At 53.4% G+C, this 25,643-nt stretch overlaps 1 protein-coding gene across 1 annotated transcript; it reads left to right on the top strand.

The window, feature by feature from the left end:
* The first annotated feature begins 223 nt into the window (after positions 1–223).
* Positions 224–25,627, top strand: abtb2b (ankyrin repeat and BTB (POZ) domain containing 2b). Its single transcript, XM_029251689.1, has 18 exons — positions 224–549; positions 692–1,609; positions 16,896–17,045; positions 17,730–17,937; positions 18,172–18,324; positions 18,470–18,635; positions 18,958–19,047; positions 19,116–19,217; positions 19,295–19,391; positions 20,086–20,221; positions 20,304–20,539; positions 20,776–20,948; positions 21,016–21,121; positions 21,200–21,302; positions 21,382–21,457; positions 21,667–21,735; positions 21,834–21,947; positions 24,580–25,627. Exons 2-18 carry the CDS (start codon positions 754–756, stop codon positions 24,766–24,768), a joined length of 3,024 nt encoding a protein of 1,007 aa, XP_029107522.1. The 5' UTR covers positions 224–549; positions 692–753; the 3' UTR covers positions 24,769–25,627.
* Positions 25,628–25,643: the final 16 nt, after the last annotated feature.

Raw genomic sequence — 25,643 nt, 5'->3', positions numbered from 1 at the left:
ATAAGACAACATGCAACTACCTGCAATCGAGCAGAAAGAAAGAGGATCACAGACACAGTCTCTCCGGGGAAAGTGTGCAAAACGACTCTGAACGATTATCGTGACTCGTCCTGCTTTATTCGGTCGAGATTGTCCGCGCACAGCAGTCGCCGGCGAGACCTTGTTTGTTGTCACTGCAAATTCGCCGACCGAGACGAGAGCAGCCGTCCCACTGTTCGGGCCCGAGTGGTACGAAAAGTACCGTTTCTGTTGCTGCGCAAGCCAGGCACGTACTGTTGGAATATTTTTGAACGAGCAACATGCAGCCTTTTTATTAACAAAACGTCTTTGACAACATCCACCGTGTTTTGGTCCCGTCTCAAAACTTTATTATCTCAATGAAGGACGGGCTTCGGGGCGTGGTCTGTTCTACCGTTGCCGGTTTCTGATTGGCTAGGAAAATATTATTGGTTCCTCATTGGCGCGCTGCAGGGAGGCTGTGTGGGCGTGGTCTCAGCGTACTACAGCCCGCAGTGAATGGGCAGCGTCAATTAGAGCCCCGGAGCGCAGGTAAGTGCTGGGATCCGCAAGGGTTTGAATCCGGCAGAGCTAGCGCGTGCAGCCCAGGTGCTGTGTGAGTGAGTGAGCGAGTGTGGGGAAAAGCATGCGAGTGAAGGAGGAGCTGAGAACCGACAGAACATCTGGCGCGTAGCAGGCAGCGGAGGAGGGGTCGCGGGTCCGAGCGCAGCCGAGGCGAGGTGTGCACGCCCCGCCATGCAGACCCTGGAGGACCTCACCCTGGACTCCGGCTACGGCGCCGGCGGCTCGTGCGGCTCCCTCAGCCTGTCCTCGTCCAGGTCCGCGTCGCAGGCGGGCGCGTGCGCCGGCGGCGCGCCCCCCCGGCCCGCCTGGTGGTTCCACTCGGGCTCCACGAACAGCCGCGCGGGCAGCTGGGACGCGGTGAACGCGGCGCTGCCCGAGGACCCGGAGGACCTGCTGTCGCGCTGCCCGCGGCTGCCCGAGCTCGAGGACTTCCCGTGGGCGGACGAGGAGGTGGGCGCCGTGCTGCGCCGCGCCGCCGGCGGCCGGGGCGCCTCCTCTTCCTCCTTCTCCGGCGACGCGGTGCGGCGGCTCTCGGTGCTGCTGCGCCGCTTTCTGGTGCGCGCGTCCCGCGAGGCGCAGCGCCTCAGTGTCCTGTACTGCCGCTGCGCGCGCGCCGAGGTGCAGAGCGCCGTGCGCCTCGTGCTCAGCTGGCCGCTCGCCGAGAGCTGCGTGGCCGCCGCCGTCAGGGCGCTTTCGCTGCACAGCATGAGCGCGGGGAGGCGCGCCGCCGGCGGTACGTCGGCGCGCTGCGGGCTCGTCCTCTCCGCGGGCCGCTTCTTCCGCTGGATGGTGGACACGCGCGTGTCCGTGCGCGTGCACGAGCACGCGGCCATCTGCCTGTGCGCGTGCACCGAGGCGCTGACGGAGGAGGTGGGCGCGCGGGCGCTGGCGGCGGCGGCCGAGGGGGGTCCGCCCGGGGGGCACGTGGTGACGGCCGAGGCGCTCGAGAGCGCCGTGAACAACGACTCCGAGCTGTGGGGGGTCCTGCAGCCCTACGAGCACCTGATCTGCGGGAAGAATGCGAGCGGTGAGTGACGTCACTGGTGTGTTTACTTTGACCTCTGACCCCCTGCAAGTGACAGTCTCGGGGACGAGGGAGACACCTGAACCTGTGCATGTGCTCGTTAGCGAATCTAGTGGCTTGACAGCTTTTTAACTGTCAGTGATGATGATGATGATGATCAGTCTTGATTTAGCTGATGCTTTTGTCCAGGTGTCCTAGTGTCCAAACGGTATGAGGGCACAGTGTGACAGATGATGATGATGATGACAGTTCAGGCTGAAACACCATCAGCTGTCAAACCCGATGAAGGAGGCAAGAGGAGCTGCTAAGAGACAAAGTCTCGGCGTTTCGAGCGATGTGAAGATCGCAGTGCGATGGCAAGGTGGTGAGCCAGACTGCGCTGATGTAAAGACGGTCATGTTTCGGTTCGAGGGCCTTTGCTTCATAGCTGCCAGGGAACCCCCGAACGGTCACAGGTGTGATCGGTGATGACCAAGGACGCTCTCCCTCTGCTTCTACCCTTAAATCCCATCTGGCGGCCTTGGTTTTGTTCTGCTCTTTATTTGTACTGCAGCAAAATGGCAACGGCACCAAGCCGCAGCCCAGAACGTTTCAGGGTCTAAGTCCCGGCAAACAGGTGCTCCTTTACATAACGCTGTCACGTGTTCAAGTAACAGTGTCGGACGACTTGTGTAGCAGTTTGGAGGTATAATTATAATACGCACACACACACACACACACACAGGCGCTTTTGTTACATGGTGTGTGAGGACAGGCACATTCCTGCAGTGTGTATCAGCTCAGTGCTCTTTCCACACCCTGGTTAAGAGACAAGTGACACCAGCCTCAGTAGGTGACCCATTGACGTGTGTGTGTGTGTGGTGCGCGCACACATGAGTGTGCTGAATGCGCCTCCTCCACACACACCCCTCAGTGGGGTGTTTGTGCCCGGTCCCGCCTGCAGTGCTGTGTTTGCACATCCTAATTAGGGCCAGTCTGTGGTTCTCCAGCTCCAGTCTAAGCAAAGTTCCCAAGGCGCACAGTGACCCTTTGTTCTCACTGCAGCGTTTGAAGCGAACCAGACCGCAGATGAGAATAAAATGAAATACAAATTGTAACGACGGGGGGCGGGGTTCGTCATCGCTGGCCGAAATGGGAGACGATCGTGCGATCCTTCCTCTTTTCCCTCTAAATGATCCGTTCCCAGGCAGGAGCAGCACAGGGATGGATCAAGGAAGGGTTCAGCCACGAAGCTGACAAAAGAATGTGGGTGGAGGGTGGGTCTATAAAGGTATTACCTTAATTCTAATGCTAATCACACTGTATGCTAATTGAAGAAGAGCTCAAACTGGTTAGGAGAGTGTGACTCCTTGCTGTTTTTTTTTTTTTTTTCCTTTTTTTTTTTCCCCCCTCCCTTCCTCAGGTCTGTCGAGTTCACTAGCAGGGATAGTTAGCAAGGATGAAAGGAAAGGCCAGCAGCCGAGACTCACGCTTCCGAATAGTGGTGTGTGTGTGTGTGTGTGTGTGTGTGTGTGTGTGTGTGTGTGTGTGTGTGGGGTCTCTCCTCTCTCCATCAGTCACTGTAACCCCTGCTTCACCTAGGCAGTTAGGAGCTATGGCAACTTGGTGCATGTTTAAAGGAGACATGCTAACCAGCTACAGACGTTTGTTTACAGTAACCATGGTAACTGTTCTTGTGTTAGGGAGGTATGGTAACTAGGTGCAGGTGTTTACAGCAACTATGGCGACAAGCTGCATGTGTTAGTAAGGCATGATGACCAGAATCTCGCCCTCAAGCAGACAGGATGCGACGCACGGTCGTCGGGTCCGCGTCCTCGCAGGCAGCGCTGGCGGCGGCTTCGCCTCGACTGGGAGCTCCGCTCCGGAGAGGCATTATCCGTTCGTCCGGCAGTACGAGCGCTTCCACGTGTTTACGGTCGTTTGGCCGTGCCGTGCGCCGGAACAGATGGCACCGGACCGGCCTTCCTGCACCGCGGGCCCCGCGGAGCTGGACGGCCGTATCGGCGGCACAAAGCGCCTCTCATGCGCCAAACAGGCCCGCATCTGGAAATCTTTAAGACCCAAATGACTTCCCCGGCTCCAATAACAAGGCTGCCTCCCTTTTCTCCCCCCCCCTCCCAAGACCCGATTCACTTTATTTCCCTTTACCGCTTTTGCCGAAATGCTCGTATAGGGTCGACGGGATCTTTTTCTGGCAGCTCCCATGCTGAGGGAGGTGTGTGCGTGCGGCAGCACAACAGACTTAGTGGACGAGCAGGGCGCCTCAGCTTAACGGCACTTATCGATACAGGAAGTGGCTACCGGCCTGCAGGAAGCAATGTGGGCGACGCCCTTTATTGCCCTGGACCGTAACCGGTCATGGTTTTTTTTTTTTTTTTTTTTTTCTGCTGCTCTTTACCAGCCGTGTGACGCCCCGCGGTAACAACGCGTGGGAAACCTGGGCTTTTCTCTGCCGGTCCTGCGGTCGCCGTTCCTGTGGTGCCGGTAGTAAGAGCTGGAGATGTTCTGGATGCTCTGCAAAACTGGCCAGCGGTCAGATGTGTTTTCAGAAAAAGTTCGGCTTTCGGAAGTCTTAAAAACCTCCAGTGTTTATGGATGATGGGGGTGCGGTGGCGCAGTGAGTTGGACCACAGTCCTGCTCTCCGGTGGGTCTGGGGTTCGAGTCCCGCTTGGGGTGCCTTGCGACGGACTGGCGTCCTGTCCTGGGTGTGTCCCCTTCCTCCTCCGGCCTTACGCCCTGTGTTGCCGGGTTAGGCTCTGGTTCCCCGCGACCCCGTCTGGGACAAGCGGTTCTGAAAGTGTGTGTGTGTGTGTGTGTGTGTGTGTGTGTGTGTGTGTGTGTGTGTTTATGGATGAGTGGCACTGGACGTCTCGCACACGCAGAGCTTTCCTCATATCCACTCCAATGCATGTTTGACAAGGGAGAAAAGTCTGAATTATGAGATTGTTTGCAGCCGCAACATGAATGGTTGCAGTAACGGGGGGGGGGACTGTCAACCCCTTCAGCAAAAATGTCACCCTTACCTAATTGTGGTAAAATATGCAGCTGCGTGAACAGGTTCGGCATTACTGCTGTCTTTCTACTTGATATTCTTCAGTGTACTGTAGTGTACTGGGTTCGAATCCCACCTCCTGCTGTTGTACCCTGGATCATGGTACTTTTACTCTGAGCTGATACAGTAAAAAATGTCCCTGTGCATTAATCGGTGCAAGAAAAATTACCACTGTAACTTGCTTTGGAGAGTGGTAAATGCATCGGGGGGGGCCGTCTTCACGCAGTGCTGCGTGTCTCAGCGTCTATGGGGTGGAACAGCCAGTTTCCTGTGTGACTGAGGGCCCACATGTGTCTACCAGCTCAGCTTTGGAGCAGCAGAATCATTTGAAAAGTGTGTGTGTGTGTGTGTGTGTGTGTGTGTGAGAGAGAGAGACAGACAGACAGACAGACGGATTATGGGGAGGAACCCTCCCTGCAGTGAAGAGGCTTCTTCACGGCACACACACTGTCTCCCTTTTCCTTGGCTGCATCATCCAAAATAGTGTGTGAAGGGCACTGCACCTGTGGGGTTTGGGGGGGGGGGGGTGGGGATTCAGGGAAACACAAAAGGGTGGCGCTTTGTGTTGGTCAGCAGCACCTTGGGAAGCCGGCGCCAACTCGTTCTCGCTGCGTTGAAGGTATATAGGTGCCGTGAAACTCTGGCGTGTTTGAGGCTCCATAGCGCTCCTGTTGCCGCTCAAAGGGTTCGACTGAGGGTGGGGCGTGGGTCACCTCGGGGCGGGCGAGGCCATCCGGGCGCCGCTCTTGGGCCGGGTCGGTGAGCGCATCGGATTCGCAGCTGCGGAAGCCTCTCCGCGCGCCGGCGCCGTCTCCATGGCAACCGGACTCGGACAGGAAGTTAGAGGCGGCGGTGGGGGGGGGGGCGGGGGTGTGATGGCCCTCGGTGACACAAGGCCTTTAAAGTTTGACCGAATCCAAACGGAGAGAAAAGGCTGTCTGTCTTCCCGGGGGGTTGGGGGGGGTGCAGAAATAATTGAAGCTTTATTTGCATATCTTAAACCCCCACCCCACCCTCACACTTTAACTTCTTTCGTGAACAGATGAGTTTGTCAGGAAGCGGACGCTCGGAGCGGCTCTCGGCAGTCGGCGTGGATGGAGAGTTCCTCACGTCGCCTAAGGGTTCTTCCGCTCTCCAACCCCTGCACTTAGTGTCCGGTAATAAGGTGCGGTAAAAGTATCGGTAAGGCCGCGTTGGCGGCCGTGCCCTTTGGACCACGTTCTTCTTCCACCAGTAAGTGCAGTGACTTTCCAGGAGGCCATTATGACATCACACCCTATTTCCCACACACACACGCGGGCAGGTCCTGTAATGCGTCTTGCGGCAAAGAGCCCTTTTGGGCGACGGTTTATCGATAAATAACCGGAAGCAAACATCTAATGAGATAATGGCTTTGAGTCGTTATTGTGATGATGAGTCATAAAGGAGCTCCGGCGTCGAACGAGAACCTGCCGAAATCGTCGGCGGGACCTGCGCGGAACGTGATTTGTGGGCTTTCCGTCTAAACTGGTGGGCTGTCGGCGCTTGTTGCACTTGTGTACGAACTATAAACTTGCCGATTGTTCCAGTAGTTTCCGCTGTCGATACCGTGCCCTAGCGGTCCACGTGACCGAGGAGTGACCGTGAGCGCCCTCCCCACCCCCGTCCTCCAGACGAGCCGCGGTCTTTAAGCTGACTCACCGGGGGGGCGGGGTTAATATGCGGCGCTAAGTCTCGCACTCGGCGGAAACTGATCTGCGTTCACAGGGACCTGGTCTGGAATCCCCCCCCACCGCCATGCTGGATGTTGCGATGAACAAACACGGTTCACTTTGGCCGCACGGGGTGGATACAGCGGTACCCCCAACCCCCCGCGACAGCTTATCTAACGGTTTAGTCCGTGCGGTGGTCAGAGCTGTTTCCCTGATCCTTTTAAGGTCCGGGGTTCGAACCCCAGCTCTTGCTGTAATGCCCTGGATCGCGGTATTAACCTTGAACTGATGCGGTGAAAACTACCCTGCCGTATCAATGGTAAATCGCTGTATGTAGCCGCGTACTCGGCTGCACGGTGCAGTACCGCACGCAGGAAGAGGCAATTTGTTGCCATGGCAGCTGACAGGAAGCGGGACACCCCGGCAGGCGAGTGCGGTTTGAGGCCCGCTTGGCCGGCGTGGCTTTGGCTGGAAAAATCCTTAATGGACGGTTATGCCGTTCCAAGCCATTTCGGGGCTGTCGGACTGCCGTTGAATGCTGGGAAACTTGTTGGGGTGGGGGGGATGCTGTGACCCCGAGGAGGAAATCCCAGGCGCCGAGCCGCAGCCCCGCCGAATCCCGTTCGCGGTCCGTTCCGACGCTGTTGCGCGAGGCCTTTCCGGAACCTCGCTGCGGTTTTGGCGGGGAAATACCCGGCGGGCCGGGAGGGGCCGGCTGGCGACGGGCTCCCCTTCTGGGGCCGCGGTCCCCCACCCCGTGAGGTTGGAGCCATTAGCGCGATGCTGGCTCGTGCCCCGCCCACCACGTCCCCGCGGACGCCGAACCACCGCGCTGCCCGGCTGGCAATAAAGTGTGGGAAAACGCGGTGCTGTTGGACGTGTCCCTGCAGCCTGAGATGAGGGGGGAGACGCGTCAGCGCCGAGATGGAAACCTTGGGTTGTGACGTTCGTGTGCAGCGTGGGGTTTGGAGACGGCGAGGAACACGGGGGCGAGCCGTGTGCGCGCACGCTGGGACAGGGACTCGGGTTTGCTTGACCCACCATGGGGGTGGGACGGACGCTCGGCACCGACTTGTGACCTTGAGGGGTCAGGAAGGGGTCCAGATGTTTTTAATTGATTATTTAATTATTTTATGATTAATTTTAAGACGCGTGTGACGCTTACGTCTAAATCCCCACAAGTTGTCAGTCTCCTCTGTGCTTCTTTTCTTTGAATTTATCACTTACCTGTTTTGACCATCATTTGTGTTTTTCCCTCCGAGTAACTTAGTGTTGTCTCTTACGCTGGTTTACCCACTTATGCATCAGTTTTTACCCTTCAATTCAGGGTAAGTTCCCCAATGAGGGGAAGCGCAGCAGGAGGCGGGATTCGAACCCGGGTCCTTCGGTTGCGAGGTTACATGTTGAACCTCTGGGCAGATGATGGATGTGACCATTGGAGGAAGTGTTGAGCAGGACAGAGTGAAATGGACCGTGTTTCGTTTTGTAACTTCAGTTGAAATACGACGTGAAGCAGGACGACACCATGGGGACATCGCTCTGGATTCGTGTCACGTGTTCGTATCAGCGTTATGCATAAGCGCACGCGCACACCCTGCCGCTCCAGTTGGTGCGATGCCCCCGCTGTGACAGTGACCCTGGCGGGAGGGGTGTGTCCCATCGCTCTTGGCCTTTTGATTGGGTGCCAGAATGGGGCGTGGCTTCACTGCTCCCCTTTTTCCATAAAATCCTAATTTTTGCTTTCATTTAGTGATTTAGTGTTGAGCTACTTACGCCGATTTACCCGTTTATACAGCAAGGTCGTTTTTACTGTGTCGGTTTGGGATTTGAACCCAGGTTCTTCCTGGGCAAGGTGGTTGGTTGCTCTTGCTACTGTGCCGCCTGCTGCCCTGTGTTGTAAAGTATGGAGTTATATCTGGAGCTCTTCATCCATACGGGGCCGATGTTTAGCCCCCGAGGGGGTGAAATCTGTGGGAAAATGCTGCCCTGCTTTGGCCTCAGTTAAAAACACATTTGATGCTCCAACTCGTCCCTCATGGGCTCTTAACAAGTGTCCTCCTTGTTACCGTGTTTGTACTGGGAACCCCCCCCCCCCCCCTTTCCTAAGGGGGGGGGCGTCACTGTGAGGGGCCGGTGGAGGGCAGGTGCCGGCAGCGGCACCTCGTAAAAACTGTTACTTTTAAATAAAGGCCGAGGTCTTCAGGCATTCAGGTTCTGTGTGACCGGGCAGGCGGCACAGCAGGTAGCACTGGTGCCTCACAGCTCCTGGGCTTTGGGTTTGAATCTGGCCCGGTCTGCATGAAGTTTGTATGGGTGTCCTCCACGTGCTCTGGTTTCCTCCCACACTCCAAAAGACTTGTTTCAGAGGGTGAGGTCACCTGGTTGGACAACGCACACCTTCCAGGAGACAATGAAGGAAACATCGGTGTCTGTTCTGTACCGAGGTTCAGTGTGGCGTGTCTGCTGCGCTGGGACACGAGTGGAGAGAGCTGTGAGTCTCACACACACACACACACACACAGAGAGAGAGAGACTAGTCTTGAATTGTCATCATTGCGGAGCTCTGGAAAAGCAGTCAATTGGAGAACTTGGAGAACTTCTTCACGTGATGTATGCTGACTTACCTGTACCAGTTCATTCTTGATCAAGGGTACTACAGTAGGCGATGGTATTCCAACCCAGGTTCCCTGAGTGTAAGGCTTAATCACTGCGCCCCTTGCTGGTGAGCATCCCCCTCAGCATCCAGATTACGGGTTTCAGAGCCCAGTTTGATGCAGCCGGAAAAGAGAGAGAATATAAAACAATGTAAAAACTCGGTACAGTCTGTTGCCGCATACGCAAAGCGCTGGGGTCCGTCGTGCAGCTCGTTCACACGGTTACGGATGAGCTACTGACGCACATTTACACCATATTTAAGACATTGCGCATGAATGGGAGAAAGAAGGAAGAGCTGGAAAGCGCTGTATTCACTGTAGTAATTCACCCTGTTTGAGGTTTTTAGTTTCCGGCAAGCAGCTACAAGGAAAAACGATTGAGTTTTCATCTGTGTTATTAAGATGTATCGTGAGCCGTCGGTGCACCGACAGACAGCGGGGTACCGCCGGCACGGGGCCGAGGATATCGGTGTGACACCCCCCCCCACCCCACAGGCCCTTGGGGGGCGCTCTCTCCGCTTCCGCCCCGGCGCCTCCAAAGCGCTGCTGTCCGGCCGCGGACGCCACGCTCAGACTCGTGGGAAAGCGAGGAGGGGAGCTGGGGAAGCGATTACTCTGGAAACATGAGAAACGGGGAGAGAGATGAGCCCTGTCCCCTGTAAGAGTCTCTCCGTCTCCATAGCGACAGTGGGAGTTCGAACCCCGTCCCCGGGGTCCTGCTCCCGGGCCACATCCCACATCTCCCTCCTCCTGCCCCAGGTCCTGCCAAGATGATAGCCCACCTCCCCGTGGAGCCTTGCCGCAGGAGACCAGTGCATGCCTGAGCCCCGCCTCATTAGCATATTCCTGTACCCGACCAATCGGGGAACGGGACCTGCTGTTGGACTCCGGCCGTCGGTACAGCTGGGTCGACCTGCACACGGGCGGTCAGTGGCGAGCAGCTAGTGAAATGACTGCACAGGCCAGGGCATTTTATTTCCAAATAACTGGTTGTTTGATCACCAAAATAAAATGCAGAAAATCACTCATGCCCCTCAGCCCCAGCACGAAACTCGGTACGTAACGGTCATATTTGTATTAATTGCACGGGCCTCCTCCCTCTCGGTAAGAGTGCTGGTCGTTTTTCCTCCCGACACGAAGAGGTCGGTCGAAACAACAGTTTTCGTTCATCTTATTTCAATATTGCACGAGGTTTCCAGTCATGAGTCACATAATACACAACCCAGGTGACATTAAAGTCTGCTGAAACGCTCCTTGCCGTATAACGACATTATGATCCAAATGATCACGTGAGGATGAATTGTGTGTGTATTTGTACAGTATATAGATAGATATATATACGCTGTGTGTATGCACAGCCACCCCAGATGTGTCGCGTTCATCTCTAGTTCCGCGGTGCGTGTTTCCTGGTTGAGGCCGGGGCTCAGCGTGAGCCTCTCGTTTATTGCTTACATACACACAGAGATGCCAATAAATAGCCAAAATGATGAGCAGATATCGAAGTGATGAGCTTGGAGAGACCGGCGCAAAGTCTACTTGCGAAAGCGAGAGTCCGGCATCGTTATTGATAATCGCACATTTGAGCGCGTGTTCAACGTTTTTGCAGCATTGGGGTAGAAGCCGTTCCCAAACCTTGCAGCGCGGGTTCGAATAGCCCTGAGCCGCTTTCCAGAGGGCAGGGCGGCTCCGATGTTCCGGGGTGCGCTTTGCCTTCCCGAGGCGGCGCGTGGCGTCGCCGGGCCGTACCGCTGGTAGCTGCGTGCCCGTGATTCCCTGAGCCGTATTAACCCGACCCTCCGAAGGGCTTTCCCGTTCCATGCGGAGCAGCTGCCGCACCGGGATGTGACTCGGGTGTAGGTGAATTTGTGAGGTCGCGCTGTAGTGATGTCGTTGCAGCGCGGGTTCGAGGCAGGGGACACGCCCACCCGGCGCTCCTCTCTTGCAGTGTGTGTGTGTGTGTGTGTGTGTGTGTATGTATTGCAGAAGACAGGAAGCGGGAGGAAGGACTCTGGCACAGACTCACCTGCTGTGTTGGAACATCCTGCTCCAGGTTTCCATGGACAGGGGTTCAAGCAGAAGGGGGGCTGTGACTCTGAGAGCGTTGCCTGCTTTTCGCATCTGCTGCAGGGTTCAGTCCTCTGGGCTCAACCCTGCACCCCCCCCCCCCCCCCCCCCCAATCTGGTGTCATCTCAGCTCCTGGTGTGGGGGCGGGGCTTATGGCTCCCATGTGCTCTGCCATAAACAACACACGGAGTTGGCAGGGGCCTCTTGGAGAAGGTTCGAGGCTCACAGAGGAAGGATGTTATAGTTGGCTCCGTGTCAGGTGGGTCCAGGGGTGCGAGTGTGCGAAGCCGGTGTGTGTGTCATCGTCGTCATCGTCCCCCTCTCACACAGAGTGAGCGAGGTGTCTGTTCGCGCCGAGACGCACACGGGGGGAAACGCTCGGGTGCGTGCGGTTCGTTTTACAACATTGACATGATTACAGCAGGTGGCGTAGTGGTTAGAGCTGCTGCCTCGGGTTCGAATTGCCAAAAAATGATAACTTGTGACAAAACTTTTACTATGAATTGCACTGTTGTACCAATGGGTAAATCAGTGTAAGTAGCTTAACTGCATGCGTCACTTTGGAGAAAAACGTCACGTGAATAAATGCGAATGTGGAGAATTTGGCCACCTGCAAATCTCCACTCGCCCCCCCCATCCCCCACCGTGGGGTCACTGGAATGACCGCGATGCAGCGCTCACCAGGAAGCAGCCGAGCGGAGCAGCGAGGGCAAACGGACCTCTGTCGCCTGGAACAAGGTCCCCTTTGAGCGGCGTGTGCCTCCGCGCTCCAGGGTGCGAGGATCCGGCCGAGGTCTCTGGTAGGCGTCGGGGTCAAAGGTCGTCCTGGAGGGTGCGGAGAGGAGCGCTCTTTGTTATACCATGGTGGCGGCTCCTCGGCAGCAGTCAGGTCCACACACCCCTCCCTCTCTCTCTCTCTCTCTGTGTGTGTGTGTGTGTGTGTGTGTGTGTGTGTGTGTGTGTGTGTGTGTGTGAGAGTTTGTGAATATGTGATAACTTGCTTCCGATTTGGTTCAGCTGCACAGACTTTGTAAAGATCACAGAATGATGCGGCACATAGCGAGGGCACTAATGGCTGATACACAAACCACTTTCATTAATAAACCGCGTTCAGGAGTCCCACACAGTCATTAATTTATCAGACACGGCATGTTGCTGGTTCACATCCCTCCAGTTGCTCCTATAGAAGTCGCATTCAGATAGAAAACACATAGATGATCGTGGCAGATTGTGTTGGGCTCATGGAGCTGTCAGGAGAGAAGTGGCTCTGAAGGAGATGGATTCGAGACCCTTCTCCAATGTGGGAGGGGTTCAGCAGCTCGGAGGGACAGAGGAAACTCATTACACCAAATCAGGCAAAAACAGTGTCTGTAGACTTTAGGTTTTGGACCCTTGAGTGGCACCAGCAGTTGATATAGTAAAAATTACCTTGCTGTATAAATGGGTGAATTGGTGTAAGTTGCTGTGAAGAAAAGTGTCAAATGAAAAGAACAAATATTTAAAAAAAAAAAAAAAAAAAAAAAAAGTGTGCAGGAGTGTTGGGCTGAACAAAGACTGCAGTGTAACTGCTGGCCAAGTCTGTTTTTGTTTACCCAGGTTTTACTCTGGTTACACTGGTGTCGAAGCTAACAGAAAATTTTCCGCCATGTTTTAACCACGATTTTCCCGCCATGATTGAAATCAGCGACTTTTGGCTTGAAGGTCCATTGATCTCAGACTTTGAAATGTATTTGTTTTCTGTGAAGAACAAATTGGTTTATTATGTTTGTAAAGCTGTAAAATGAGAGCGAGTTGCAGGCACTATCAGTGCTCGCTTGGTGTGTGTGTGTGTGGTGCGCCCATGCTCCAATACTCATTTGTCGCCCATGTGCTGGGGTGAGGCCACCTATAGAGCCCCCGACTTTCAGCTTTCACAGAGATCACCGCAGACTGATAGAAAGTGCCGGAATTTCTTGAGGAAGTCAGTTCCGTTTACCCTGCTATGTACGTGGGGATCGGAACCTCAGCCGCTCGCTGAGACTGCATCACGTACACGCTGGTAACTCTATCCCAGCTCTTCGAGAAAGGGAGTGTGGTCTGCTGGGGCTGAGTGGAGTTGATGGTCTGCAGCCTTCTAATCACAACACACACACACACACAGCAGAGCCTGTGTCTCATGGGAGCCTCCACATCTAAAGGCTTTCTCTGTGGCCCTTGTACCGCTGTTTCCGCCCCCCCCCAGGCACCAGGCTGTGGAGAATGGTGGCTCTGTAGCCCTGCTGGGGTGGTGGTGATGGTGGGGGGGGTGGTCCAAAATGATCTGATCACAGCACTTCAGGGGAAGCAGTTAAGGAAGCTGTAATACACACACCTGCCTTGTTCTTTGTTCTGTATAAAGGCGCTCGCTTTGAACCCACACATAGCAGCCCTGTTCTGTCGAAGCCAAGTAAATGCGGTAAAACGGAGTAATACAGGCAGTGCTCTGTCTCTCCAGATGTGTTCCCTTTCAGTTTAAAGGCTGCCGGGATGCAGGAGGTTCTGTAAATGTGAATATGGTTACCAGGTGGTGGTGTGATTCGAGCCATTGACTTGCAATCAAAGAAAGTGGGTTTGAAACCCACCACCTGCTTAATGAAGGTTAAACGAATTGTCCCGCGGTATAAATGGGGAACTCGGAGTAAGGAGGTTAGTGCAGAAACCTCATAAGTCAATTTGGAGAGAAGATGCAGATAGATGAATTTAAAAAAAAAAAAAAAAAAAAATGCAGTAATTGAGAGCAAAGGATTGTGGGAGATGTTGAAGTGTTTGAGTGCAGTCAGCGTGTGCGGTGTGCCTTGTTGCAGTGTTGTGTTTTATGGCCACAGCGTTATTCCAGAACTTGTAGTTTGTGTAGTTCTGGCGGTGGAGTCATTATGGGGCAAAACCTCTGTCCCACCGCGAGAGATGCTAAGTGGACCGGTGGGTTCCCAGGGCTCTGGTGCTAAAACGAACGGCTTTCGCACATTTTTCAACGCAGGATCTTATGTATAATGAGAAAGTGCAGCTACTCTCTGCCGGGCTGGAATTTACCCGGGGGGGGGGTCTAATGAGGTCATGTGGAGGATTTGTTGGCACGGCAGCTTTGCGGCAACCAAACTCTGAGGGCCGTCAAAAGTTTCCACTTGTTGCTTCAGTAACATTACAGAAGCTTTAGTGCAACATGAATATTGTTAGTATTATTGGCTATTCTTATTTATTTTTTAGCGTGTCAAAGGAAGGGAAACTTTTTGAAAAACATGACTGAAATGTACAGGTGTGTAGCTGACACATGGGGGTTCTTGTTCTGGGCTATTCTGCTCTTTTGGATGTCGTTCGGTGTGATTGATCACCTCCCTTCCCCCATCATGCTGAAGGTGGACCCACTGTGGGGGTGATAACACAACATCCACATTTAACCTCTCAAACCCCCATCTTGCCTCCGGAGCGGGGGCGTTGCAGGACGGCTGCCAGAACCCTGTCGGCCAGGGCCGACTGAGTAATGGGCCCCGAAGAGCAGATAAAGCGCAGGCGCCCAGATAAGGAGGCCTGAGCCGCATGCGACAAACACTTTATTTTTATCCCGCTGATGTGTTTCTCACCGCTCGAACCCATCGGAGGTGTCGCCGCGCTTCATTAAAAATTCACTGTCGGAACCAGCCGCTCCCCAGCGGCGCACGGCATCTGCTGCCTCCGTCCTGGGCGGCGAGTGAGGAGCGCGGAGCCAGGCTCCCGGTTCGAATGTTTCTTCGCTTAGCTGCCGCGAGTCCGGCCGCGCTGTGGCTACTGACCGCTGGACCACCGGAAAGCAGGTGTCGGTTCGAAGGGCCGAACGCCATTAACGCAGCTTGTCGCCGGGCGCAATCGGGGATCCCGACGTTCCTTCCGCGCCCTTCGCCCTCGCAGTAAAAACAGAGCGAAGTACCGTGTCCCTCTGGTGCTGGAAAACGCCTCTGCAGAAAGATGGTCTTTTGATGTTTGAGAGCATCCAGCCGGAAGCGACCGCGGCTTCGGTCAGTAAGTGCCGTGTTCCTAAGGGGCAGCTGTCCGCTCCAGGGTGGGTACGTCTCGAGGGGCCTCCCCTGCAAGATTACCTAAACCTGGGTAGGGGCAACGAAGGGCAATCCGGCATAGGAGGGGTTCGGCTCCCCACCCCGCCCTCCCCCGCTCCATTAGCATCTCAGACTGGGTAATTACCCCGAATGTGCAGCTGAACCACTCGGTCCACTGTGAGCCCCCTGACTCCTGTCGCTCTCGCAAGTTTCCCATTTACACCCTAACCCCCCAGCCTTCATCTTCTTAATTAATATCGCTATTTTTGGCTATTAAGCTGTGATATGTAATTATCGGTTAACTTTCCTTGTCTGTCTGCAGTGTTTGAACCCACAGCCAGCTGATGGCACCACTGCTACCCAGTGTTCCACCACATGGCAGTCGCACATGTGAGCTCAGAGCTGCACTTTGCAGCAAGTGTGTCCCACAGGTGCGTGTGGGAACACAGGGTGTCGGAGCCATAAGTGACTTCGTAATACGTGGATATTGTTGGCTTTATAGTCATAAAAGGGTGTTGATGGTAAACAAGCGGTTAAGGCACCTGCTGGGATTCATGGTCCTGCTGTCAGTTGGGTGTTTTTGTCCTCCATCTCCTTCAAATGTTTGCCATCAAACAACCGGTGAGGGTTTGGGTTGACCCCGGGACCCCACGGTAAGCAGTGCCATTAAGGATCTGGGCTCTCAGCCCTAGTAGTTGAAGAGGTCCCTGCTGTTGTACCCTTGAGGAACATATTGATTGGTGTTGTGTTCATTAATTTTATTAAATATCTTAATAAAATTCTACTCCCCCCCCCCCCCCCCAAAGTAACAATGTACTTTGCACATGTAGTTAAGCCACGGACCCAGAACACACCACAGAGATGTGTGTGTGCACGTTTCCTGGGTGGGCGTGGCCAAAGGAGGGAGGGAGGTAGAACGTCCTCTCATCATGGCAACGGCTCCGCTACATTGAAAATGGGGAGATGGCGGTGGAAGGAAATGCCAACCAAGTCCCAGAGCGCACCCCCCCCACCAGCTATTGTGGGGGGGGGGGGGGGGGACAGTTGTGGCTGCTCTGTAAACTGCACCTTGTTGTGTCATTTAGGGATTTCGACCCTGATTTTATTCTGGGATGTTAACACTGTTGGGCCATTTGCCCAATCCCATCGGGGGGGGGGGGGGTTGAGGCTTTGGACCGGGGTCGACTGGGGCTGTGCTGAGAACTTCAGCTCCTCCCCGATGAAATTGCAGCACATTAAGAGGTTTGAGACCGTGTTTTACTGCGCCTACTGCGATGTAAAAGCCATGTTACATTATTCAGTCATTTTCACGGGCCTCATAATTTAGCACTTTTGCATATTCGAATGACTGTTCTGTACGTGGTTTTACACATTGCCGCTCAGTGCTACAACAGCAGGGCATTTTTTAGGGGCTGTGACCACACAACCGTTCTGTTCATGAGTCCAGACCCAAATCCTGACTGTTCTGTAATCTTATAGATCTGAGATGTTTAACTGTCTGAATGGTATTGGAATGGCCTAGATTTCATGGTAAAAGTGAAGTACTTTCTGTAGTACACTAACCCTTCAGGCTAGAGGGGTAGTGGGGAATGTAGTAGACAGAGACATGACGCAGGTTCGAATCCAACCTCCTGCTGTATAAATGGGTAAATCAGCGTAAGTGGTTTGGTGTAAAAGCCTCCCACTGTCAGTCACTTTGGAGAAAAGCATCAGATAAACGAATAAATGAGGATAATTCTTTATTGCTGTAGGAGCTCAACAGTTCTCCGTCATCCCACAGGGGTGCTGTCGCTGCCCGCCCACTTCAGCCCCTACGCCGAGGGCCAGCGCTCGGGCGCCGAGAGCCGGGAGGATGCCTACGCCCAGCTGGAGCTGCGCACGCTGGAGCAATCGCTCCTGGCCACTTGTGTGGGGAGCATCTCGGAGCTCAGTGAGTGGGAGAAGCCGCCGCTGACTCATGTCCGTGGAGGGTGTGTGAGGAAACCAGAGCACCCTCCAGCAGTAGTGTGACAAACACACATGCACAAAAGTCCAGTGGCCACAGATGTGTCCTTGTGCTTGGAAACCTCAGGCACGAAGGGTCTGCTGTGCCGAGGCCAGCCTGGGGCTCGGGTTCGAGGAGCTGCGATGTTGTGGAAAGCATGACGACTGCTGACAGCCGAGCACCATAAAGACAGCAGTGTGTGTGTTTGCTCTGCTGTATGAAGGTGCTCTTGTGCTGCTGGGACACTAATGGAGTGTTCAGTAATTAGCAAAGGAAGCACAGCACCCCACCCCCTCCCCTCCTCACTGAGAGCTGTGACCACAGTGTAAACAGACTGCCGCCCTGCTGGCCACAGAGCAACAGAGGTGCCTCAGAGAGCAGTTCACAAAAGGACACACATTGCAGAGAAAGATCAGACAGAAACCGACCTCCCCCAGTAATAACGAGTAATGTGGGCTGAAGCAGGTCCTCCGCATTGGGTTCGAATCCACCTCCTGCTGTCGTGCCCTCGCTTGTAGTACTTGCACTGAACTGATACAGTAAGAATTAACCTGCCGTATGAGCGAGTAAATCCTGTGGATCTTTGTGTGTGTTGACTCTGGCCCCCACGGTGTTTGTATTCCTCTTCAGGTGACCTGGTGTCGCGAGGCATGCATCACATGCAGCGGCTGAGTGCTGTCCGCCCGGGGTTGAGTCCCTCCCGTCATCCCCGCCAGCAGCCTGTGTCATGGGCCCCCGACGCCCTGCACACGCTCTACTACTTCCTGCGCTGCCCACAGATGGAGTCCATGGAGAACCCGAACCTGGACCCACCCAGGATGGCCCTCAGCAAGGAGAGGTAAGGACAGGAGGGATTTAAGCCCAGCTCCAACCACTGCTATACCTTAGGGTGAGGTGCTTTTTTCCAGTCACCTTTGGCCCTGTGTACAGAAGACAGGTTTGACAGCCATCACATATCTGGGTTGTGACCCGCACGCGCTGTTTGTAAACATACCTATTGGGGCCATGGCCGGAACAATCTGCAACACACTGCAGCAGAACCCCTGAACTGTGTTACTGTCGCCCCCTGCAGGCCCTTCCTGCTGCTGCCGCCGCTCATGGAGTGGATGCGGGTCGCGATCGTCCACGCGGAGCACCGGCGCAGCCCGCTCGTGGACAGTGATGATGTGCGCCAGAGTGCTAGGCTGCTGCTGCCAGGGTTGGATTGTGAACCCAGACAGCTGAGGTAAGTGGATCCAGACTTGGTTACAGGTTTGAATCCTACCTCTCACTCTAGAGAGAAGTGCCAGATATATGAAAAAATTTAAGGACCTGCAAGGTATTTGTTTATGGGTTTTAATATTTATACAAATCACTGCACTTCTCCACAGGCCAGAGTGCTGCTTCAGTTCCTTCCGGCGGCTCGATGCCAAAGCAGCAGCGGACAAGTTCCAGCTGGACCTGGGCTTCCGCATGCTCAACTGCGGTCGCACCGACCTCATCGGTCAGGCCATCAAGCTGTTGGGTCCTGATGGTGTCAACAGCATGGATGACCAGGTACAGTGGGGGGGTCAGGATCCTGGTCCCGTTACTCACTTCTTATCTGAGGAGGGAGTGTAGCGCTTAGAAGTCCTGATGTCGAGTCCAAAGTACCTGGGATCAAATCCCATGTCATGCTGTAGTGTCCTTAATCAGGTACGTACACTGAATAGGTAAATCATTGTAAGTGGCTTTGGAGAAACATGTAAGTCTACTGTAAATTTTCATGAGATTTATTTGTACAGAAGCAAAAAACATGCATGATTATGTGGAATAGACTTGAACCCTGTTCCTTTTGCTCCCATGAGAAAACCCAAGGTGACCTCCTCATCTCCCCCAGGGCATGACCCCACTGATGTATGCATGCTCCTCGGGGGACGAGGCGCTTGTCCAGATGCTCATTGATGCTGGGGCCAACCTGGATGTGGCTGTAAGTGTCCATCGTGGGGTGGTGGGGGGTCTGACCTTTCACCTTTGTCATTACTGACCCTGTTTCAGGTTCCCAGCTGCTCCCCAAAACACCCGTCGGTTCACCCAGACTCCCGGCACTGGGCAGCCCTCACATTTGCCGTGTTGCATGGACACATCTCCGTGGTGCAGGTGAGATCGGGAGGGGTGCCCTCTGATTGGCCAGCGCGTACGAGTGAATGGGCTCTGACTCCACTCTGTACCATAAGCTCCTGCTGGATGCCGGCGCCAGCGTGGAGGGAGCTGCTGTCAGGAACGGACAGGAGAGCTGTGCCGAGACTCCCCTCCAGCTGGCCTCTGCAGCAGGTGGGTACGGGGCAGCAGCACCCCCAGGTGATGTGAACAGTTTTAGACACACCACCATGTTACTGCTTCACATCCCTCCAGTAGCTACAAGAGAAGTAACATTGAAATACAGTCAGTCCTTGGGTTATGAACCACACTCCCTCTGAAGCCTACTCTATTAAAAATTTGTCTCACGTGTGTTACAGCATTTGGTTTTAATTTCTCATTTTTATCCTCTTAACCACAGGACCAAAGCATAAATGTGATCTATCACAGGAAAATGATCACAATTGAAACCGAGTGCTTTATTTCCACTTTTTTTTTTTTTTTTTTTTTAAATACCTACACGCACATTCTCTCCGTATTACACATACGGACGTAACATTACTGTTAAAGATGTTCTACTGTATCTGGAAGTGTTTCTTATGCATGGGAAGGTACACGATATACTAAAACATGTGAATAACTGCCATTGGATAGGAACCATAAAACTGTTCCCACTTAGACAGACTTGGGCATGGAACTCGTTCGTAATCCGGGGACTGCTTGTACATAGATAATTGCAGAAGGGAACAGCGGTTGAAACGCTTCTTGAATGTGAAGGGATCCAGCGGAGCTGAGCTCCTGATCCTTTATGGCCATCAGTCATATCCAGACACCACAGGAGTGAGGATGGTTTGGAAGGTGTTGACCCAATGCCCCTCCGCCCCCACAGGCAACTATGAGATGGTGAGCCTGCTGCTGGCGCGGGGGGCTGACCCCCTGCTAAGGGTTCGCGATGGGGGGGTACTCGCCTCCTCTCTGTATGAGGAGATGAACTGCTTCAGCCACGCAGCTGCACATGGACACAGGTACCATCCCCCCCAGCTCTATACGTGTGTATATGTGCATGCCTCCCACCCCCTTTGTCTAACAGCAGCCTCAACCCCCCAGGAATGTGCTGAGGAAGCTGCTGACTCAGCCCAGGGAGGTAAAGGAAGATGTGCTGTCACTGGAGGAGATCCTGGCGGAAGGAGTTGAGGGTGACTGTGGTGGGCAGGGCGACCCTCCCAGCCCTGAGGGGGGTGTCCCGGGGCTCTGCAAGGCACGCATGAAGGCACTGCAGGAGGCCATGTACTACAGTGCAGAGCACGGCTACCTTGATGTGACCATGGAGCTGCGGTCCCTCGGTAGGTACTGGTCCTTGGGCTCCCAGCACCACCACACATGACTCATGGATAACGGAGGGGAGGGGGGGGCATTTGTCCACATCATATTTACTCTTTAACATGGTACCACATCTTAAGGTGATATCACTGCAGTCATCACCCAGTTCAGGTCTCTGGGGAAAAAAAAATTCGACAAGAACATCCTGTGTGTGTTTCCTCTGGCTGCTCACTGCTCTCTCCCCCACACACGCCCACAGGTGTACCATGGACGCTGCACGTGTGGCTGGAGTCTCTCTGCTCCGCCCACCAGCAGGGCAGCGCCACCCTGTCACTGCTGCGTGACTTCAGCTCCATTCGGGAAGATGAGTACTGCGAGGAGCTGGTCTCCACTGGTCTGCCGCTGCTCTTCGCCATCCTCAAGGGCACCAAGGTGAGGGCAGTCAGGGCTTACCCCATGAAACCCCTGACCCACCACTGACAATTTCTCTGCCCTCCAGAATGAGGCTATAACCCAGCAGGTGGCCTCCCTCCTGAGCCGGTGCTACGGGAGCGCACCGCCACCTGCCATCCCAGAGGGGAAGCCCACTGTCTCGGCACTGCTTGGTAAGAGGTCCTGTCCCCACACCCCTCTGCCCGTGAGCCTTTACCCACCCTGTCCCTAACTTGCATCTCCTCCCCCAGACCGGCACTTCCTGAACAATAGCGAGATGTCAGATGTTACCTTCCTGGTGGAGGGGAGACCCTTCTACGGCCACAGGGTGCTGCTGATCACAGCATCTGAACGGTGGGTGATTCGGGGCTGGGGGTGGGGACTCGGGACTCCTTCTTCCACTGCAGCATCCAACCGTTCCACCTCTGCTCAGGTTCAAGGTGTTGCTGGGCTCTTCAGACGCTGCTGAGGGCATTGAAATCAGCGATGTGAAATACAGCATTTTTCACGTGAGCAAAGCAGCCTGTAATATTGATACATTTAATATTTGCTCATCTGACACAATTGTCCAAAGTCACATACCCTGCTGTCCAAAAAGGTAAATCAGTGTAAGTACCTTTACCAAGTACTATTGCAGGAGCTGGGATTTGAACCCCTGTCCTCAGAGTCCAAGAGGGGCAGCTCTAATGTGTGTGACTGTGTGGTTCACATCTTTCAGATGATGATGTCCTACCTGTACTGTGGAGCTGTGCAGTCCCTGCCCCTCTCTGTGTCTGAGCTGCTTGAGGTGAGGAGCACCAAACACATAGGCAGCAGGTGGTGGGATTTGTAGCCTTACACATATTGAGAGACAAACATGGTTGGACCTGGATTATCTTTTTGCAGCTGCTTGTAGCAGCCAGTTTGTTCCAGCTGGGGGCGCTACAGCGGCACTGTGAACTCCTGTGCTCGAAGTGCATCAACCTGGACAACGCTGTCAGCGTTTACCGTACTGCCAAGGTAAAGACCTGCTATTTCTGTAATGTACATCAATGTTTGTGTGATCAGGAATTGTCGATATGCTGAGTTTCATGCAGCTACTTGTGTGATGAACATTGGTTCATATGGTGAAAAGAAGATAATTGTACTTAAGAATCACATCTGTATCTACATCTCTTCCTCCTAATGTAATGAACACATTGTATTTTCTGAGAGATGTGACTTTGGAGAAAAGCATCTGCCCCAATCACTCTTGGTGTGGTTTTCCTTTATCGCCCTCTTGGCCGCTTCCTGGATGACCTCGACATCTTGTTGAGCTCTCTGCCAGGGGACAACTCTCCGCTGATTCTCCTGGGTGACTTCAACTGCATTTTGATGACATTCATGCAAGCGGCCTTCTGTTGCTCCTACAGTCCTTTGATCTCTCCCTGTCTCAATCCCCTGCTACTCACAAAGCAGGCAATTGCCTTGACCTTGTATTTTCCCACAACTGTGGCTGTCCCGTTCTCTGTCCACTTCATTTCCTTTCAACCCTCAATCACCACTAACTCTGTCTCTTCCTGCACCCGTTGTCACCTGTCGCCGCAACTTATTCTCTCTCCTTCCTGCTCAACAATTCTCAGATTTATTTACACATGATGCCACTAACACTTTCTTCTCTGCCCTGTCTTCCACACCAGCACACCCCATTGCTACCCAGGGCTGTCTGATACGTTACGTGCTAACAGGACCAGGCTGCAGAGCGAAGATGGCGTAAATCCAAAACTCCCTCGGACCTGGATGCTTACCAGTCACTCTTAGCTGCTTTTCAGTCTGCTGTCTCTTCAGCTAAAACCTCCTCCTTCCACAACAAAATATAGTCTGCATACAAAAGAACCACACACTCTTTGCCACCTCCTCTTCCCTCACTGCTGAAGACTTTGCTTTGTTTTTCAAAGTCAAAGCGATCACTGATAAATTCTCACCATCAACCTGCCTGGTTCACGCTGGACCTCCCTGCAAAGCTATCCTCTCCAACTTCCAGCCACTCTCCGAATCTGAAGTCGCTGACCTCCTGATATTGCGCAGAGCCACCACCTGCTCGCTTGATCCGATCCCATCATCACTCCTTCAGAACATTTCCCAGCTGCCTTCAAAATTGCTCTAATTTCACCTCTTTTAAAAAAAAAAAATCCTTCCTGGACCCCAATCTGGTTGAAAATTACAGACCGGTCTTTCTCCTCTCTTTCCTGTCCAATTTCCTCACCTGGAACCATCTTCTTGATGGTTATCAGTCTGGTTTCAAAGTTGGTCACTCCACTGAGACCGCCCTTCTGGCAGTATCTGCCTCATCCTCCTCCATCTGTCTGCAGCATTTGACACTGTAAATCACCGGATTCTACTCTCCTCTCTTAACCAGCTTGGGATCAAAGGTGCGGCACTAAGATGGTTTGAGTCTTACCTCTCTGACAGATCCTATCAAGTGGTCTAGCGGAGCTCTCCTTCTCTGCCTCTCACGCATGTTCCACAGGGCTTGGTATTCGGTCGTCTTCTGTTCTCCAGCTACACCTCCTCCCTGGGATTCAAATACCACTGCTACTACCCAGCTCTTCCTCTCCTTTCCCTCTGGTGCGTCAGACATCTATCTCTTCATGGATGTATGATCACCACCTCCAACTCAACCTTTCCACAACAGAGATTCTTTACCTCCAAGCTGGCCTGTCCTCCTGTCACGACCTCTCGCTCAAACCGGACAACTCACTCGTTCTGCCTAGCTCCTTTGCCAAGAGTCTGGAAGTAAGGATTGATGTTGAGAGAATGACAGACTCGCATATTGAAGCCACAACCCAGTCCTGCAGCTAGATCCTGCATAATAGTCGTAGGATCCGTCCCTACCTCGCTACTGACTCTGCCCAACTACTTGTCCAGGTCATGGTGACTTCCTGTCTGGACTCCTGCAACTCTCTCTTGTGTAGGCTTCCTGTAGCTGCCCGAATCAAATTCAAAACCCTAGTTACTGCGTACAAATGCATCAATAGAACTGCTCCCAGCTATTTACAGGACTTGATCAACCAGTACACCCCAGCCAGGCCCCTTCGCTCATCTACTTCTGCTCTCTTGGTGGTCCCGCGCACGAAAGGCAAAGCTCTGAGGTTCTCGGTTCTGGGTCCGTTGTGGTGAAATGACCTTCCCCTCTCACTCAGAACTGCGGAAACTCCGTTTTCAAGAAGGGTCTGAAAACCCACCTTTTCCAGATCCAACCTTTATTTAGCCATTACTCTGGTATTGTACTGCTCATTTGTGTATCATATTATTTAAAGAAATAAAAAAAAAATTGTGTGGGTATTGGGATTTGTCTGTCCTGTGTCTTATGCACCTACTCGATTGCAGCAAATGGTAGGTACCAAACTAGGTTAGCTTGAGACTTTCATGGCTGCAGCTGTGTCTCCTCCTCTCAATGTAATGCATAAATTGTACTTCTGCTGCGATGTACGTCGCTTTGGACAAAAGCATCTGCTAAATGAATAAATGTGAAGTATGTGATGAGCACAGGGACTTAGGGTCAAAGGTCACTAAATTGATGGGCGGTAACCAGGGCACCTCATGGCTCCTGATGTCCTCCCACAGATGCGTTTCAAGTGTAAGCTCTGAACAGGTGTCATCTGTCCCACAGGCACACGGCGCTGCTGACCTCACCTCATTCTGCGAAGGCTACTTCCTGCAGCACATGGCTGGACTTCTGGAGCAGGAGGCTTTCCGCATGCTGCTCCGCTGGGGTCCGGGCCGGGACTCTCCTCTGGATGATATGGAAGTGGCGCTGGCACGCAGACTGCGTTCGCTCTACGTGACGTCACGCGTCTGAGGGGGTCCATGGTGGGACGGTGCCCCCTAGTGGCCAGAAAGCACCTGCCAGTGCAGTGACAGTGTACATATTTCATTTTAAGCGCAATGTCAGGGGGGATGGTGTTTTCCACTTTAAAAACTATTTAACACGTTCAGTGTCCATCTGCAGCCGAGCAACTTATGCATGGCACCATGGTCCAGCGTCTCCAAGCTTCACGCTGCTCCTGACGCAGCAGTGCTGTGTCCAGCTTCAATAAAGAGGGTGTTGTGTGGGAAAAAATAGGTGAAATTTTAACCTTTTCTGTCCCGCACACTAGATGTGCTCAATTTAGAATTTTTCTGAGGCAGGGTTGATAAATTTATATTAAGGTTATTACTGCACCTAAAATGTACAAACTTAGTGTCAGGGGCCTCAGGAACATCCCTCTTCAGTGTACAGCAATAGTCTGCCAACAATTGGCACTCAGCTGCCTTGGTACAGTTTTTCCCTGTCCAAAATGTCCCGGTGAAATCTTTTACTGGTACGGAAAGACTACGGGTGACAGAAATTCTGAAAACAGGCATTTTTTTTCATGGGACAAAAAAAGCTGTTCACCAGTGTGAGTCAAGAAAATAAGAGCATTAATTACCTTTTGAAGGATGCTGCTTCTTTCCAGCTGGCTAGAGGGATGATGACAAGGACAGTCCATTTGGACAGGACAGACACTGCAAGCAGTAAATTACCTTTTGGAACAGAGTTAATGTATCCAAAGATTATTAAAAATATGGACTTAATATCATCCAGGATACTCGTGGAGCAGTTGCCTTTCACCTCAAGGAGCTGGGTTCAAATCCCTCCAACTGCTTATTCATTTAGCTGACACTTTTCACAAAAAATACTTCCGTTAAGGCTAC

The sequence above is a fragment of the Scleropages formosus genome, chromosome 5, assembly GCF_900964775.1.
Source record: "Scleropages formosus chromosome 5, fSclFor1.1, whole genome shotgun sequence".
Classification (NCBI taxonomy): Eukaryota; Metazoa; Chordata; class Actinopteri; order Osteoglossiformes; family Osteoglossidae; genus Scleropages; species Scleropages formosus.
This window is presented reverse-complemented; position numbering and strand designations above follow the sequence as displayed.